At 32.2% G+C, this 20,844-nt stretch overlaps 1 protein-coding gene across 1 annotated transcript in view; it reads left to right on the plus strand.

Annotated features, from left to right (window-relative positions):
• Positions 1–20,844, plus strand: part of LOC127719756 (protein Spindly-like) — a 29,593-nt gene continuing 8,749 nt past the window's right edge. The window contains exons 1-7 of the mRNA XM_052226004.1: positions 1–53; positions 3,320–3,374; positions 6,808–6,981; positions 8,472–8,666; positions 10,274–10,423; positions 17,369–17,473; positions 19,681–19,791. Coding sequence (XP_052081964.1) covers positions 3,345–3,374; positions 6,808–6,981; positions 8,472–8,666; positions 10,274–10,423; positions 17,369–17,473; positions 19,681–19,791 — 765 coding nt within the window. The 5' untranslated portion in view covers positions 1–53; positions 3,320–3,344. The remainder of the gene's footprint in view (positions 54–3,319; positions 3,375–6,807; positions 6,982–8,471; positions 8,667–10,273; positions 10,424–17,368; positions 17,474–19,680; positions 19,792–20,844) is intronic.

The following is a 20,844-nucleotide window of genomic DNA, read 5'->3' on the forward strand; positions in this document are numbered from 1 at the left end:
CGAAATTACAAGGCGGAAATTTCAAAATTAAAAGAAGACAAACACAGATCCAGGTAATCATGAATAACAAACCGAACAAGAATGGTGATTGCAGATAAACTGTATGTCTCATCATCTTAACCATGGTAGGCAGGTGTCGTCTGTGAAAGAGGACGAAATCCGTATAAGATACATTTAAAACCGTACTGATTTTGGCTGGCAAAATATTAAAGCCCGATCAAGGTTCATCAAACACTGAAACAGTCAAAAGGAATTGAAAAATTTTCCTTGTTTATACCACAAATCTACTCAGGGTAGAGTGGGTGGCGCATATTCGCCTTGGACACATTTTCGCCGTTTTGCTATTTTTTCTGTAAAATGTGTGTGCCTTTACCCAATACTTGCCTAAATAGATGGTAAAGGCTGTTTGTAATGTTACTACTGTTGATATTCCTCTTTATCCCATTTCCAAGGTTATTTGCACATATTGAGAAATAGGCAGGTGTTTTTAAATGATTTTGGCAATTATGTAAGATTTATATGGCAATCATGCGCAGTCTCAAAGTAAATATTTGTAAGAAAAATTGTATAGGAATGATCTCTCAAGCTAATTCATGTCTGTAATTGCAAACATTCGTTTTAATTATATACCAGGATAATGAGGATGGTCATATCATACATTGCGGCGAAAATGTGTCCCCCATGGTACAAGAACAACTTGATTTCCTCTCGAGTTTGCGTTCGTTTTTAGAACAATTAACCAATGTTTTGAAGATAATTTCCTTATCAAACATTTTTTTCATATAGTTAAATTTCTGAAACCTTCATAAAAAGTTCCAAATATTCGAATGTAGGTCGAATGTAAGTGGAAATGAACTAATTATGCGGCGAATATGGGTCTCTCACTCTACAGAAAAACTGACGCATCCAGGAAAGTTTTAACAGGTTAGGGAAGATCCTCTTAATTGACTTAAATGAGTGAAAGTATGAAAAAAAAGTTTAATTGTGAAACTGTGACAGTCAAGGATATAACTCTATAGGGCTACATTTGTATTAGAGAAAAATAACATACATTTGTTATTGTGGACTAAAAATAAAACTGTGATAACATATGTAACATTGTTACATGTTTCAAAGGGCCAATTTACATTATTTGTTTTATTAAAATGTATACAAGTTCTATTGATATTATTATTGTCTTTATGTATACTAAACTATAGAAAGATATAACAGTTAATAGTTTGCCAATCATGCATAGTACACCTATGTTATTACAGTAAAAATATGCCTGTAAAGGGTTTTATTACAGCTTCTATACCTCACATCAAAGCCTTTGCTCAGACATACATCATGCTTAATCACAATGAATTTTAATTTATTGTAAGAAATAATGATCAGAACATGTAATGAGGTTCTGCGCAAGCTTCCCAGTAATTCCCAAGTGTCTCATATAATAAGTTACATGCCTTTAATAACCAAACCTTGTTATTACAGATAAGTTTATCCCTTAAAATCTGTCTCATTGATATACCATGGTTGATGAAAAATGTATTAATTTCATTCGAAAATTAGTTATCAAGGCTATGTATTTAGTTTCTGCACAAAGTTTCAAGAATTCCCAAGTTCCCACTAAAAATTAAAATATTTATGATTTATTTAACAAATAACAAACATATGTTACTACAGATTTAGAAAATTTAAGGAATAAAGAGTAGACAACTCATGAAAGTATCTGTAATAACACATGGAAGACATTTTCTCTGATAACCCTACATGTATATAGTTATATCCCTGACTGTGTGATTTTTTTCATGATAATAGCTCAAAAATGGGTTAAAAATGGATGAAAAATGGGAAAATCATTAAAAATGGGTACTTTCAAACGGCTGTGGCAAGAAAAGAAGTGCACCACCATATTATCGGCATATGAATTGATTTTTTCTTCATAAATTACTTTCTTACAATCATCTAAAATGGAATTGGCCGCACTTGTGTTCAGTCTTAATATTTAAATATGTGTTGCATTTAATGATAATACATAACATAAAGTCAATTTCATATGGCTCTCATGGCTCTCTAACATACATATTTTTAATTGATAAAAAATGTTTGTGGAACCCAAAAAGATCGACATTATAGATTTTTTTGGTTCATGTTTATTAAATTTTGTAGAAATCAAAATTTGAGGTACTTTTGTACATGTTGTATGAGGAAAAAATGACATGACATTTAATCTACATGTAACTTGTAGAAGTTAGTTTTTGGTGGAAAAAAATGAGATGAGTTAACTCATGATTCCAAGTATTCTTACTTCCATGAGTAAAAAAATTCAGACTTGTTTATATGTCAGAGCTCTGACTAACATGACTAATAGTAATGAGTTGTTAAATGATCATTTAACATGCATTCGTTACAGTTGTGTAATCTATAAGCTCAGTATACTCTGAAAACAGAATTTTATATTCCTTATCCCAATTCCAACAGTATAATAATGTATTTGGCTGATTATTTTTATATTGAGTAAAATCAAACTGGATACATGTATATCCAGATATGAGCGAGGGTCCAACTGACATTTTGAAAAGAATAGGCAGCTCACAAAATAGCTCTTTTTAACATGTTTAATACATTTAAAAATATTTGTCACGTTTCTTTTTTTCTATATATTTCATGTAAAAACACATTTTTTCTCTAAAAATTATTGTGAAGGCATTTATTGTTTGAATTTTGAACAGATGTGAAAAGACATAATCATGATAATTGTCTAAAGAATTTTTTTATATTTGGTCATAGTTTTGTCGTCCGTTGTTTTTGTTTTCTCTTCATATGTTCACAGCAAAAATATAACCAAATGAACAAAAATTCTGTGACAATTCTTTTTTTTATTGGTACCAAATTGATTAAAATCCAACCAGAAATTATCCCAGTATAATTTTTGATAAAAAATGTAGTTTATGTATATATGAAATATACATGATATATATTTAATCATGATAATATTTGTATATTTCAAGTTTGATTTCTTTGATGCATTTCATGTCATGTTCATTGTTGCTTCACAATGAGTAAATTTAAAGTACAGTACATTTGGAGACTTACTACGACGATAGTCGGACATCTTACCTGTCCGTCATCTCATCTCGGACATCTCGGACATATGTCCGACAGTCATAAATCAATTATTTGTCAGGTACAGCTACCTACATGAGCCCTTTCATCCTTAACCGACACTAAAGACCAGCACGTGTTAATTGTTTTCTATCTTGAATTTTTTTTGAATTTGTATTGTTGATTAACTTGATAGCGTCCAGTCATGTTAGTCTTTTGCTTATTTTTTCAGAAATAAATGAGTTAAAAATAATACCATGGAGTCTAAGTATGAGAAGAAAATAGATGTAAGTATTAAAGTACCAGTTAAAATAGGGCTACTTTTAGAATAAAATTTACAGTGTGGAATGTTATACCTTTAATTCAACTTTATGATGTTTACCATGTTATATAACTGCCTTAACATGATTGAAACACATGTATATTAAACTAAGAATTTTTTATATATATACATGATATATATGTGGTATGAATAGAAATAAGAAGATTTGGTATGAGTGCCAATGAGACACCTCTCCATCCAAGTCACAATGTGTAAAAAGTAAATTATAGGTCAAGTACGGCCTTCAACACAGAGCCTTGGCTCACACTATAAAGGGCCCCAAAATGACTAAGTGTAAAACAATTCAAACAGGAAAACCAATGGTCTAATCTATATAAAAAATAAGAAACACTTAAGAACCACATCAACAAACGAAAACCACTGAACAACAGGTACCTGACTTAGGACAGGTGCAAACAAATGCAGCGGGTTTAAACGTTTTAACAGGTGCCAACCTTCACCCTAACCTGAAATAGTAGTGTAACATTACAACATAGAAAGACACACTATAAAGATATCAATGAATGCCAGTAATACCACCATTGTTTTCCCCTATTAGTCTTTGTTAAATTGGCACTTCTCAAAAAATTGTGCAGAATTTATCTTTGTCATGTTTGTTTCAAATAAAGAAATACTTGGCATGAGTAAAGTTTTATCCTGTCCTGTTCACATAACATTTCATTGCATATAAGATAATAACCATCACTGAAAGTTAACCAATCAAATTTCACCCCTTTTTTAGCTCACCTGGCCCAAAGGGCCAAGTGAGCTTTTCTCATCACTTGGCGTCGGTCGTCGTCGTTGTCCGTTGTCGTTAGCTTTTACAAAAATCTTTTCCTCTGAAACCACTGGGCCAAATTAAACTAAACTTGGCCATAATCATCATTAGGGTATCTAGTTTAAGAAATGTGTCCGATGACCCCGCCAACCAACCAAGATGGCCGTCATGGCTAAAAATAGAACATATGGGTAAAATGTAGATTTTGGCTTATATCTCTGAAACCAAAGCATTTAGAGTAAATTTGACAGGGTAAAACTGATTATCAGGTCAAGATCTATCTGCCCTGAAATTTTCAGATAAATCTGACAACCTGTTGTTGGGTTGCTGCCCTTGAATTGGTAATTTTAAGGAAATTTTGCAGGTTTTGGTTATTATCTTGAATATTTTTATAGATAGAGATAAACTGTAAACAGCAATAATGTTCAGCAAAGTAAGATCTACAAATAATTTGGCCAAAATTGTCAGTCGACCCCTTTAGGAGTTATTGCCCTTTATAGTCAATTTTTAACAATTTTTCGTAAATTTTTGTAATCTTTTACAAAAATCTTCTTCTCTGAAATTACTGAGACAAATTTAACCATACCTGGCCATAATCATTATAAAGGTATCTAGTTTAAAAATTTGTCCGATGACCCCGCCTTTCATCCATCATGGCCGACATGGTTAAAATAGAACATAGGGGTAAAATGCAGTTTTTGGTTTATTTCTCTGAAACTAAAGCATTTAGATTTATCTGCCCTGAAATTTTCAGACGAATCTGACAACCCGTTGTTGGGTTGCTGCCCCTGAGTTAGTAATTTTACAGAAATTTTGCAGTTGTTTGTTATTATCTTAGATATCATTATAATACAGTCAGGGGTACTACTTGTAAAAGTAATCTTTATTTACTTGAAGAAGTAAAAAAAATATACTTATATAAGTTAATTATAATGTTTGAATAATCTCCCCTTAATTTTCTCAAAAATTCACTTGTATTTATAAGTAAATTTTTTTTACAATCCCACAAAAATTCTCAAGTTTTGAGCTGTAAAAACATGCCTTTAACATGTTTAATGATTTTTTCCAGGTTAGCTCATAATTTTTTATTAGAGTTCAATGTTTCATCTCATTCATTCAACAAAGAAACTAATTGCGCAAAGATCTTTAAGTATTTGCCAAGGCCTTCAAAAATTGCTCCTTGGGGGATTGTAAATGAGCAGTGTTCTGAAGATAACAGACAAATGAGATTTTCATTGTCCATGAAATTACACTTAAATGATAAGTTAAGACACCTGCAAAGGACAGACAATTTAAAATTCTATTAGAGCAAAGAATTCCTAAGAATTCAAGAAAAGAAGATAGGATGACTTTTTCACTTATATAAGTAAAAAAATCTGAATGTCTAAGGGACATAACTAAGCCAATTTTTTTTTACCTATACAAGTAAACAAAATACACTTGTATAAGTATCCTACAAATTTACTTATATATGTATATTAATATTACTTAAATAAAAATTACTTGTACAAGTAGTACCCCTGACTGTAATATCTAATACTATTAATTATGATTTTAACCTTATTTTACATGATTTCCAAAGCATCAGTAAATATAGGTGAGCGACACAGGCTTTTGAGAGCCTCTAGTTTCCTGTTTACAAGCTTTAGTAACTGTGTAACCTCAAGTTCCAAAATATTTCATAGAAACACCAAATAAAAAAAAACTTTTTCGACCCTTTTTTGTATGCAACCAGATGTGACGTACGATGATCTGGTGGTATTACACCTCTACCAAAGACTATAGGACAAAACATGTGAATACTTGTAGGTCACTTCATGGCCTTCAACAAACTGCAAAACACATACATTATATCTTATTTTATAATGTTATATAGCAATCATAACATAATGTGAAACCATATAACATTTATAAAGGAGAAACCTAGTGGCCTGATATAAGGTCAGAACATTAAGTAACATGAAAAAACAAATGACAAAATGGCAACAATTATAAAGGGAAAACCAATGGTTGGATTTATACTTCAACAATAAACAATTATGACAGACAGCAACCAAAGACGAGTACTGGATACACTCTTTGCTTGTAGACAGGCACATAAAGAATATGGTAGGGTTAAACAGGTTTAGATATTTTTAATGCATCAATACATGCAATAAGGGATTGAAAATTCATGTATTAAACACATGTGGTAGAATAAAGATAAAGGACATTCGCTTAATCTGCTCCAGATTAAAATATTTTTTTAATAGACAGTAGAGAATATTATAAATTCTCCTATCATGACATTAAGAGTAATGCATATTTCATGTTAGACAAAGTAAAAATCTTCAAATTGCAAGTCTCACACACTGCAGATGCAATATACTTTTTGTGTCTTTTTTAACAAAAATTAAAACACACTTCATATGCATGTACGTAAATATTCATTCCAACCAATATTGCATAATTGCTATACATGTAAAGGAAATAGAGAAATAGAGACAGGTAAATCCATTATTAACTCTGAAAGATTAATTAACAACTTTCCACTTGCCACTCAGGAAGTAATGCAATCATTGTATGAGGATGTTGAAAATTGTCCTTGCTACATCATTTAAATTTGCTATGATTACTATAGGACTTGCTACAAGAGAATTACCAATTGAAATCATTGTTACAAGAATATAAAAGCAAAGAAAATTGGTATAAGGAGGAAATCTCACAATATGAACAGACATCTAGTTATGGTCATGGAAGATCTGATAAAAATGACAAGGAATTTAGAGTGAAAGAAGCAGAACTGAAAGAAAAGGTATATTTACACAAAAGCTTGATATTTCATAAATCTTATCATTACTGTTATCAACATCTAATTACTTACCATGCTTACAGTTGTATAGTGGGAAATGTTCACTAAGTTTCCCAATTAAGATAAATCAATAAACATGATAAAGAAAGATTTGATTAATTGACAAGAAAGACATGAAAAATAGAAAGAGTTGCGCCATGAGCGCAAGATATGCCTGTCATCCTTTTTAGCTCATCTATATGCTTTAAATGAATGTATGTGATCAGCTAGAAATACTGTGAGCACTGTTCAAATAGACACCCCCTCCAAAAAAAACAACATGCACCCAACCAATTGACACAAAACATCAATAATTTTGCACTATTAAGGCTACCTCAAGTATAACTAAGTTTGTGGCCTTGACTTAGGAATAAAATCCTTTCACCTTCCACAGTGTTAAAAATGGACGGTTTTTAACGCTTTTTCATTGAATAAAGTTCCGTAACTCCACAATGTCACATCAGAAATTGATAAAAAAAAAAGAAAAAAAAGGGTGTTCATTTTAATAGATATAAACAAGCCATCAAAGTTTCATGAGAACTGCTCAAAGCGTTTTTGTGTTATTGTCCGAAAACTGGAAAATCCCCCCTTTTTATGAATAAAGTTCCATTGCTCCAAAACGTAAAATCTTAAATTTACAAAAATATAAAGGGAACTTACAACAATAAATATAATCAATTCACCAAAGTTTCATGAAAATTGGTGTAAGTGTTTTGGATTATTGTCCGAAATGTTAACGACTGACAGATAGACCGACAACGGTATACCATAATACGTCTTTGGCACTAATAATTATAAAATATGAATTCTTTGAGGAGAAATATAGATTCTACCACTGCATCGAGTGTGATACGATATTTATCCACTCGAGACAGTTAAATTTTCAAATTTAAAACGCGAGGCTCGCCAAGCGTTTTAAATATTTAAAATTTAACTGTCGAGAGTGGATACATATCGTATTACACGAGATTTGGTGGTGGAATCTGTTTCTCTAATGATTTTCAAACAATACGCAGGCAAATTTATTTCTTCTTTTCGAATGATCTGCAAAAAGAATGTGTTCTTTCTATGTGACGTCATCAGGCATGGTCGCCATGGTTTCATGCCGTCACAATAGGAAATTCAGAGGAAAACAAGAAAATTCGACGTCATAATAGGATTTTAACCAATGAAGAACTGAGATCAAACGAACCACACGTTGATTAAATTTGTTTTATACAATGGGTGCAGAAAGGGATAAATTGACGAAGAATTAGAGAAACCACTTTAAAGTATGCTATAAATTTTACAATGAGTTCGACTTCTATTTATTGAGCTGCATGATCATTGTTCATATGTTCAATTGACATGATTGAAATTTGTTTCTCCAAAATGAAAATTATTTCTTAGTTTCTGTTTTCTTTTGCATTCCAGGAGGGATTTAATCTTGTTCTAATTTATATATTTTGTTGAAGGTCAGTTCTTTAAGGCATGAGTTAGAGTTAACTCAGCAGTCAGAGAAACAACACCAAGATAGGATAGCTGAACTAGAAAAGATTGTAGCTGATAATCAAAGACACAATGTGGAATGTAATGATACAAAGGTGGACTGTGATGAAACATTCGGAGTAAATACTGGAGAACAAGTGGCACAGCTACATGATGAAATTGTAAGTTACTTTTGACAATTACATGGTGACATTGTAAGTTACTTCTAACATTTCATTTTAAGTTACTTCTAACATTTCATTTTAAGTTACTTCTAACAAATACATGATGACATTGTAAGTTACTTTAGACAATTATATGATGACATTGTAAGTTACTTTTGACAATTATATGATAACATTGTAACTTACTTCTGACAATTACATGATGACATTGTAACTTATTTCTGACAATTACATGATGACATTGAAAGTTACTTCTAAGAATTACATGATGACATTGTAAGTTACTTCTGACAATTACATGATGACATTGTAAGTTACTTTTGACAATTACATGATTACATTGCAACTTACTTCTGACAATTACATGATGACATTGTAAGTTACTTCTGACAATTACATGATGACATTGTAAGTTACTTCTAAGAATTACATGATGACATTGTAAGTTACTTTTGACAATTACATAATGACATTGTAAGTTACTTCTAAGAATTACATGATGACATTGTAAGTTACTTCTAAGAATTACATGATGACATTGTAAGTTACTTTTGACAATTACATGATGACATTGTAAGTTACTTTTGACAATTACATGATAACATTGTAAGTTACTTCTGACAATTACATGATGACATTGTAAGTTACTTCTGATAATTACATGATGACATTGTAAGTTACTTCTAAGAATTACATGATGACATTGTAAGTTACTTTTGACAATTACATGATGACATTGTAAGTTACTTCTGACAATTACATGATAACATTGTTACTTACTTCTGACAATTACATGAAGACATTGTAAGTTACTTCTAAGAATTACATGATTACATTGTAAGTTACTTCTAAGAATTACATGATGACATTGTAAGTTACTCCTAAGAATTACATGATGACATTGTAAGTTACTTTTGACAATTACATGATGACATTGTAAGTTACTTTTGACAATTACATGATAACATTGTAACTTACTTCTGACAATTACATGATGACATTGTAAGTTACTTCTGACAATTACATGATGACATTGTAAGTTACTTCTAAGAATTACATGATGACATTGTAAGTTACTTCTGACAATTACATGATGACATTGTAAGTTACTTCTGACAATTACATGATGACATTGTAAGTTACTTCTGACAACTATATACTCTGAAGCAGATTTTGAATAGAGACTGTTTGTGCATGTTGTATTTTTTAAGTCAAAGGGGAAAAAACGTTTTGAAATTTATTATTTATACACCATGTCTTCTGTTCTCTTTGAATACTTAAACATATCTTATATATTTAATGAGATGATTGGAATAATCTTACCCATAGGATACTTTAACAATTCTTTATTAATCATAATCAGTAAATCAGGCATGTGCACTCTTGTTTATTCTTAGGTCAGAATTTGAATTAAGTCTTTTTTTTTCTATAGCTTGAAAGACAAAAATATATTATAATCATTATTATATATTTTGTTGCCTAAAAGTATGAAAACTAACTGGCCAATTCATACTTCTCAGATTCATTTTAGCTGCAGCAAAACACTTATTAAAACCTGACTCTCTTCTCCTTTTTATTTTTAAGTCTAATGTATTTGATTTCAGACAATATTAAAAGCCAAGTTCAGAACAGATAAAACAGAATTGGATTCTCTTAAAAAACAGATGGACAAATTGAAAAATACTCTTTTTGAAAAGGACGAAGAGCTTGTTGGTGTCAAAACAGAATGTACAACGTATTGTAATTTGTTAGAAGTAGGTATCAGAACAGAATGTACAATCTATTGTAATTTGTTAGAAGTAGGTATCAGAACAGAATGTACAACGTACTGTAATTTGTTAGAAGTAGGTATCAGAACAGAATGTACAACGTACTGTAATTTGTTAGAAGTAGGTATCAGAACAGAATGTACAACGTACTGTAATTTGTTAGAAGTAGGTTTTAAAACAGAATGTACAACGTACTGTAATTTGTTAGAAGTAGGTGTTAGAACAGAATGTACAACCTATTGTAATTTGTTAGAAGTAGGTATCAGAACACAATGTACAACGTACTGTAATTTGTTAGAAGTAGGTATCAGAACAGAATGTACAATGTACTGTAATTTGTTAGAAGTAGGTTTTAAAACAGAATGTACAACGTACTGTAATTTGTTAGAAGTAGGTATCAGAACAGAATGTACAACATACTGTAATTTGTTAGAAGTAGGTTTTAAAACAGAATGTACAACGTACTGTAATTTGTTAGAAGTAGGTATCAGAACAGAATGTACAACGTACTGTAATTTGTTAGAAGTAGGTGTCAGAACAGAATGTACAACATACTGTAATTTGTTAGAAGTAGGTATCAGAACAGAATGTACAATGTACTGTAATTTGTTAGAAGTAGGTATCAGAACAGAATGTACAACGTACTGTAATTTGTTAGAAGTAGGTATCAGAACAGAATGTACAACGTACTGTAATTTGTTAGAAGTAGGTGTCAGAATAGAATGTACAACGTACTGTAATTTGTTAGAAGTAGGTGTCAAAACAGAATGTACAATGTACTGTAATTTGTTAGAAGTAGGTGTCAGAACAGAATGTACAACCTATTGTAATTTGTTAGAAGTAGGTATCAGAACAGAATGTACAATGTACTGTAATTTGTTAGAAGTAGGTTTTAAAACAGAATGTACAAGGTACTGTAATTTGTTAGAAGTAGGTATCAGAACAAAATGTACAACGTACTGTAATTTGTTAGAAGTAGGTTTTAAAACAGAATGTACAACGTATTGTTATTTGTTAGAAGTAGGTGTCAAAACATGGTTTAAATCTAGCAATGATATGGTGAATATTTATCACCAACACCCAACTCCTCCAAAAACACAGCACAGTATAACAGACCCAATCAACCACCAACACCCAACTCCTCCAAAAGCACAGCACATTTCAACAGACCCCATCAACCACCAACACCAAACTCCTCCAAAAAACAAAAAACACAGCACAGTACAATAGACCCCATCAACCACCAACACCAAACTCCTCCAAAAAACAAAAAACACAGCACAATACAACAGACCCCATCAACCACCAACACCAAACTCCTCCAAAAAACAAAAAACGCAGCACAGTACAACAGACCCAATCAACACCCAACACCAATCTCCCCCCGAAAAACACAGCACAGTACAACAGACCACATCACCACCCAACTCCTCCAAAAAAAACAGCACAGAACAACAGACCCATCAACCACCAACACCAAACTCTTCCAAAAACACAGCAAAGTACAACAGACCCCACCAACACCCAACTCCTCCAACAAAAACAGCACAGAACAACAGACCCATCAACCACCAACACCCAACTCTTCCAAAAACACAGCACAGTACAACATACCCCACCAACACCCAACTCCTCCAAAACCACAGCACAGAACAACAGACCCATCAACCACCAACACCAAACTCCTCCAAAAAACAAAAAACGCAGCACAGTACAACAGACCCAATCAACACCCAACACCAATCTCCTCCGAAAAACACAGCACAGTACAACAGACCACATCACCACCCAACTCCTCCAAAAAAAACAGCACAGAACAACAGACCCAAAAACACAGCAAAGTACAACAGACCCCACCAACACCAAACTCCTCCAACAAAAACAGCACAGAACAACAGACCCATCAACCACCAACACCCAACTCTTCCAAAAACACAGCACAGAACAACAGACCCATCAACCACCAACACCCAACTCCTCCAAAAAACAAAAAACACAGCACAGTACAATAGACCCCATCAACCACCAACACCCAACTCTTCCAAAATCACAGCACAGAACAACAGACCCATCAACCACCAACACCCAACTCCTCCAAAAACACAGCAAAGTACAACAGACCCCATCAACACCCAACTCTTCCAAAAAACACAGCACAGTACAACAGACCCATCAACCACCAACACCCAACTCTTCCAAAAACACAGCACAGTACAACAGACCCCACCAACACCCAATTCCTCCAAAAACACAGCACAGAACAACAGGCCCATCAACCACCAACACCCAACTCTTCCAAAAACACAGCAAAGTACAACAGACCCCATCAACACCCAACACCCAACTCCTCCAAAAAACACAGCACTATACAACAGACCACATCACCACCCAACTCCTCCAAAAAAAACAGCACAGAACAACAGACCCATCAACCACCAACACCCAACTCTTCCAAAAAGCATAGTACAACATACCCAATCAACCACCATAACCCAACTCCTCCAAAATACAGCAAAGTACAACAAACCCCACCAACCACCAACACCCAACTCCTCCAAAAACACAGCACAGTACAACAGACCCCACCAACACCCAACTCCTCCAAAAACACAGCACAGTACAACAGACTCCATCAACCACCAACACCCAACTCCTCCAAAAGCACAGCACAGTACAACAGACCCAATCAACCATTTACACCAACTCTTCCAAAATCACATCACAGTGCAGCAGACCCCATCAACCACCAACACCTAACTTTGAAATTTATAACAAAACAATTTACGAAAAAAAAATATGATAGAAATGAACCAATGACAACCACTGAGCTACAGGCTCCTGACTTGGGACAGGCACATAAAGAATGTAGTGGGATTAAACATGTTTGTGAGCGCTCATTCCCCCCTAACCTGGGACAGTGGTATTACAGCACAACATAAGAACAAACTATAAAAATCAGTTGAAAATGGCTTAACTCATCAGATTGATACAAAGCAGAAAAACATCTAACAAAAACACAGACTGGACGTGGCAGGGTATTTACACATCCCTAACAACAAAAAAAGACATTAAGTACAGATGTGAGAGTACTCGCAGTTACTGACAGCTGGTTCAAAGCAGATAACAACTAATAAAAGAATTCATGCATTATTCTCCCCAGGGTTTTAGGATAGCACCAGGGTAACGAGTGTGGACAGCTTGGTGAAACAATTCATACAATCAGTTTTGTCGCGTCGCGTCGCTTAGCTATATTCATAGTAACTGTAGTTTTTATGCATCTTGTTTAGTTTTAATACCGTGGTACTGTGTTATGTAGACATTAAGTCAGAAAATTATTGGTAAAAAAGAAGTAAATCAATAAACAGTTTGTTTATTTTTATATTTTTTTTAAATATATAAAACATGCATAATTCATTACAAAATATTCATCTAAATTCAAAGTAATTAAATCTTTTATAAAATCCATGATCAATGAAAATAAAATATTATTCAAAAGAGAACAAAAATGTTCAATTTAAAAAACTTTTTTTTTCTAGTTTCTAGAAAGAAAATTGATGTATGTGAAAGGATTCCTGTCATTCATGTCATAAGGAGATATAAAATTAACAAGAACAAATATTTTATTATTTGAACCAGTTTCTATCTTAAATTTTAATAAGCCCACACCAATTTGATTGATAGTTCTTTGGATTTTCCCGCTGCTGTTTTGGAGAAATTGACTTTTCAATAAAAAAAAATAATTACCGCTTCTGCAAATTTTTGTGCTGCATGCCGCTCCAAATTTTGTTTCTCTTTGAATTTTTTTTTTCACATAGACGTTTTTATTGCTCCGATCGATTCAAACACACGTGTGATAAATCAAATAAAAGGTCAAAAATCGGGATGCCAACATGCAGTTGTGTCAGCTCATTGCCGTGGAGAGGTAGTTACTGAACACACAGTTATCCGAAATGCATCTCGTTTTATCTATGAAGACCTGTTCTAGGAGACAAATATTAAAAATCTGTCTTTAGATGACCATGCACGATTATATCAATGTTCATTAGAACCATCGTCATCCCCAATCATTGACATTGTTTCAACAGACTAGACCTGAATCTGAATAAGTATGTTGCAAGGCCATGATATGGCATCAATGGCAACGGAAAAAAGGCGATGGAAAATTAGTCCCATGATGTGAGAGCAACCAAAGTTTTATAGCTATCAATTGTCTTGGCACACACGAGATTGTTTGGTAGTCTATTCCAATAAAACATTGTTCTTAGAAAGAATGACTGTTTACATTGACTCTATGTTGTTCAGATTTGCTACGTGGAATTTGAAACACCGGCTGCTATTTTGTACAAATTTATCTACAATGTTTGTTATTTTATAGACCTATCTATCTTTGATGAAAATAATATTGAATTCCCATAAATTTTAGAAAAAATCACAGATTTATCTTATTTTGATGAAACCCCATGGCCATATGTCCTTGTTAGTCTATTGGTATGCAAGCAGAACTCTTTTGTAAGGGAAAATTTAACAGTTCCAACGTTCGAGAACAAAGAGGTGGTATTGTGATTGGCATTGTAATTAGGGATGTGTAATTGGTTCAATCACTTCTAGTCAAGCTAAAGAGTTTACAATGCATTGCAGCCTTTAGGAGCAAAATGAAAGAGTATTTTGCTGTCAGAATAATGCATGTGAATGTGGTGACAAGTATACGTATTTTAAGGGAATATTTTAATACATTGAGATCTACATGCATAACAATATAACTATCTTACTCATGATGTTGTTGAAATATTCACCTCACTCATTATGTTGATCATTAGTAGGTATGGATAAATAGTTCCAAGTGGACATCAAGCAGCCAATCATTACCATATATTGATATAATGAAAACAACTATATATAAAAAATATTTAATATTTTCCAGGGGCATTTTTTTTAGATACATACACATATTTAAATTTATTCAACATATGTCATTTACCTAACTAACATAATTCCTCTTGTTAAACTGCATCTGCTATGCTTCCTTAATATATACACATGCATGAATTTTAATGCAAATTCACACAGACGAAGCTTATTTCTCGAAAATAATTAAAACTAACTAAACCACAGCGAGACAAGAAAGTTGGGTATGGTTCATGCACCAATTCATCAAATTATATGCATTAGAGCATGTTTCTTCTCCTTTTTCTATGAAGTAACCCAGTTTTAGCATGTACGTAAATTCTAAATCGCACAATTTAAAAAAAAAAATTATACCGCTCGCTTCACTTGCAGAGCACCCGCCTCATAAAAACTCATTTTCAAGAAAAAAATACAATTAAAAAAATTTCGCTCGCTCGCCCCATATTTTTTGGAGCTTTTGTCCGAAGAACTACAAATCAAATTGGTGTGGCCTAAAAAGAAATTTTTCATAAATTTTAAAACATTTTGCCATAGATTTCATGTAAATATTAACCTTTCTTGTCTTTGGTGATAATCAAACATAGATACAGACTTAATACTGCACTGAAATCTAAATCTTTATTTGTCAGGATTCATTTAAAAAGAATTCCTAAATCTATAAATTTATCTTAGGTCTATAGATCTATAAGTAACCATATTCAATGTCAACAACAAAGTCTCCCTATTTACCCGCTTAAATTACAGGAAGTAGATATAAATAGATTTAACATGTGCTTATGGATAAAATTTGCAAGATTACTTCATTTATTCATTAATTATGGATATAGACATCTAGTTTGAAGGTACAGTCATGCATTTTATTTATTAAATAGAATAGATTGCAATTAATTGTAAATAAACTTGAATATTCTACGTGAACTAACTGGGTCATGTGATATGTACACATGTACGTCCCCTTTGAACTAATTGTTGACAGATACTATAGTTTGAAACCCGACTATCATGCAATAACTATGTCATAATTAAAGATAATTTTGTTAATGGTTTAATCAGAGACATATAATACTATAATATAAGAATTGAGAAATGTATAATTGTCATTTATACGTAATGAGCCAAATTTATTATGTACAGAAAATGTACCAGCGTTTGTACACACTGTTTTTGTACAAAGTATTTGCCTACATGTCACAGGTCAGCGCTTGGGTTGTGAGTGAAGCCATGAAATAGTTATGTGATCATAAAGTTATGATCTCTTAATTAAAACACAAAAGAATAATGTAACAAGTATTAATTACATCAATTTAATCCAATCAACAAGGTTAACCTCATAAGGTAAATCGATCACGTGGTGTAAACAATCTGGGTTTGAACTGGTCAATTTTCACCTGGAATTTTATACCGCAAGGGAAAGATTTAACAAGTCATTTCAAACTTAACCGATTTACAATTTTTTTACTGAAAATTTTAGCACCACGGAGAAAAATTATACATCGCGGTAAGACCGATAGCAACGCGCTCAAAAATTATACATCGCGGTCCTTTAAGGGCCTGGGGAGAACACTGAATCATGTATCTGAGACTAATGTATCATTCAGTACACATCCAATGGATTTAGTGTAAATACATCATTTACAGTTAGAGAAAGACATGACCTTGTTCTTTTTGTAATCTGAGAGACTGAAACATTGATTTTTATAATATCTTCTCCTTCACAGTTTATGCATATGCTTTTGATGACATAATTGTAACTTCACAAATGTGGTGTTGACATCAGATTTATTCTAAATATGAATGTGATAAAACACAGAATTGATTTATATTTTGTAGGTTAATAAAAAAAAATATGTTATCTCTCTTTGACTCTTAGTAATATTAAATCTGTTTGATATTTTCTATGTTGAAAATTGAAATTTTAGAGGGCATGATGGGCAACCAACATGATTTATATTAACCCAATGTTTATTGGCTTATTGACAGCTTACGTTTCTAAAACCACTAACAGTACTCCTCTTTCTTAAACAGAAAGCCAGAATGGAAAACTTAGAACTGACCACACAGCTTGATGTTCTGATGATAGAGGATGAAGAAAAATGTCATGAAAAGAAAGGAAATTCACTGTTCTCTGAGGTTTGACAATTACCAATGTATTCTAGAAAACATTAATGCTGGAATATTTGAAACAAATTTCCTACAATTGTTTGATTTATAATCTCAACACTGTTAAAAAAGCAAGTTGTGATATGTTTAACAGCAAATACATTTTGATACCATCAGAAATATTCTGTTGCATGTAGAATTGAAAAAGGTATACTTTTGCAATGTCAGACTATACAGTCCTACAACTTAGCCCAAGAAATCACATCAAAATGATGTTGGATTGAAAATCAGCTTATCAGATACACCACTTAGAAAACAGAAAATTTTAAATAAATTTTTCACTTCAATTATAAGTTTGTTTGTTGATGAATACCACATGTTTGGTTTTCTTGATAATAGGTGGTAATTGTTGCATGAAGAAATTAAAAGTAAATACATAACACTTATCAATATTTATAAATGCAAATATTAAGTTAATTACAAACATAAACATGTAATACAAATTAAAAATTATAGCATGTATAGGAAGACAAATTAAAATTTCAATTTTTTTTTAATGTGTCGGGGAAATATAACATCACAAACTTTCCTTCATCCTTTATAATATTTAATTTCAATGATTTGTTATAAAACTGTTAAAATAAACAAAATTTTAATTAATTTTATTGTTACTGTGTGCATGTCCTAGAGTGGTAAAACCAGAAACTGGACACATTGAGTATTACCATCTCTACTAAAAAGAAACTCAGTTTTTGTCGAAAAAGCGAGACATAGCGATCCTACATTCCGTCGGCGGCGGCGTCCACAAATATTCACTCTGTGGTTAAAGTTTTTGAAATTTTAATAACTTTCTTAAACTATCCTGGATTTTTACCAAACTTGGACAGAAGCCTGTTTATGATCATAAGATAGTATCGAGAAGTAAATTTTGTAAAAATAAAATTCCATTTTTTCCTGTTTACTTATAAATGGACTTAGTTTTTCTGCCGGGAAATATTACATTCACTCTGTGGTTAAAGTTTTTTAAATTTTAATAACTTTCTTAAACTATCCTGGGTTTGTACCAAACTTGAACAGAAGCTTGTTTATGATCATAAGATAGTATCCAGAAGTAAATTTTGTAAAAAAATAAATCCATTTTTTCCTTATTTTATTTTTAAATGGACTTAGATTTTCTGCCAGGAAACGACACATTCACTCTGTGGTTAAAGTTTTTAAAATTTTAATAACTTTCTTATACTATTTTGGATTTGTACCAAACTTGGACAGAAGCTTGTTTATGATCAAAAGCTAGTATCTAGAAGGAAATTTTGTAAAAAAATAAATCCATTTTTTCTGTATTTTACTTTTAAATGGACTTGGATTTTCTGCCAGGAAACAACGGTTAAAGTTTTTAAAATTTTAATAACTTTCTTATACTATTTTGGATTTGTACCAAACTTGGACAGAAGCTTGTTTATGATCAAATGCTAGTATCTAGAAGGAAATTTTGTTTTCTTCCAGTTAACATTACATTCAGTCTGCAGTTAAAGTTTTTAAACATTTATTAGATTCATAAACTATCCTGGATTTTTACCAAACTTGGACAGAAGCTTCTTACAATCAACAGATAGTATCAAGTGGAATATTTTTATTGATTTACTTCCTCATTTTTGTTGAGCCTGTGATTAACAGAAAAAGTAGGCGAGACACTGGGTTCCGTGGAACCCTTACAAATTTTTTTGTTTTAAACATCTGCTTGTTAAGTAATATTATCTGTCCCTTTATCAGCATGAGATGACAGATTTACAACTCTAATTAACCTTTTTATAATTGAGAGAAGATATGAAATTTTTACTCTGAAGGGCGTAGATGCAAGACTGTAAATATAAATGAATATCTAACCTAATAAGAAATTGAAATGACCTTTTCTAACAGGAATTTTTGACTGAAGTATGCAATACAAATTAAGTTATAACACATTCATGTGCTGTTTTATGATGATGATGCACCTAACCAAGGAATATTCTTAATAATCCACAGGGTAGATAGTTAAAGTTGTGATTATAAACAGTAGATGCAAATTGAGATTTTATGTGAGCACCGAATTTTACAGACATAAATATGAAGAGCATCACCAACTTGGCAGACTCTTTTACATGAAAAAAACTATTCATTCTGATAAAAGTTTGGGAAATGTTGACAGTTGAATAAAGCATGCTCACAGTACATCATCTGTTCAATTTTTCTATTCATAGCTTGATGATCGCAGAGTGGAAGCAGAAAAGACACTTATGTCTCAAAAGAAAACATTCGAAACAATGAAAAAGAAGAATGAGGTGTTAAAACAACACAACCAGAAGCTGAAAGTTAGTGATATTTAAACATATTAAGGATATACTTAGGTGAAATTAAAAAAATCTAGAATTTTTAATTGATGCTATAAGTCAGAAGAGCTTTAGTTAAAGAACAAACTAAACTTAAAATATAAATAGGTTATGGAGCTCCTTTTCAAGATATTCGTTTTTTTGTCGAGCCTGCAACTTTTGTCGCAGAAAGCTCGACATAGGGATAGTGATCCGGCGGCGGCGTTAGCTAACTTCTTAAAAGCTTTTATATTTTAGAAGATGGAAGGTCTGGATGCTTCATACTTTGTATATGGATGCCTCATGTTACGAAGTTTCCGTCAGTCACATGTCCAATGTCCTTGACCTCATTTTCATGGTTCAGTGACTACTTGAAAAAAAAAAGAACATTTTTTGTAATGTTAAATTCTCTCTTATTATAAGTAATAGGATAACTATATTTGGTATGTGCGTACCTTGCAAGGTCCTCATGCCCTTCAGACAGTTTTCACTTGACCTCGACCTCATTTCATTGATCAGTGAACAAGGTTAAGTTTTGGTGGTCAAGTCCATATCTCGGATACTATAAGCAATTGGTCTAGTATATTTGGTGTATGGAATGATTGTAAGGTGTACATGTCTAGCTGGCAGGTGTCATCTGACCTTGACCTCATTTTCATGGTTCTGCGGTCAAAGTTAAGTTTTTGAGTTTTGGTCTTTTTTTCTAATACTATATGCAACAGTTCAACTATATTTGGTGTATGGAAATATTTTATGATATATTTGTCAGTCACACAGGTTTTTTTTTTACCTTGACTTCATTTTCAAGGTCCATTGCTCAGTGTTAAGTCTTTGTGTTTTGGTCTGTTTTTCTTAAACTATAAGCAATAGGTCAACTATATTTGTTGTATGGAAGAATTGTAAGCTGTACTTGCTTGCCTAGCATGGTTCATCTGACCTTGACCTCATTTTCATGGTTCATTGGTCAATGTTTAGTTTACTTGGTTAATGTTAAGTTTATGTGATAGTTGTAATAAAGCTTTATATTTAGGACTATCAACATAATATCAATGATTA

Source organism: Mytilus californianus, unplaced genomic scaffold (genome assembly GCF_021869535.1).
Source record: "Mytilus californianus isolate M0D057914Y unplaced genomic scaffold, xbMytCali1.0.p SCAF_11, whole genome shotgun sequence".
NCBI classification, from domain to species: Eukaryota; Metazoa; Mollusca; class Bivalvia; order Mytilida; family Mytilidae; genus Mytilus; species Mytilus californianus.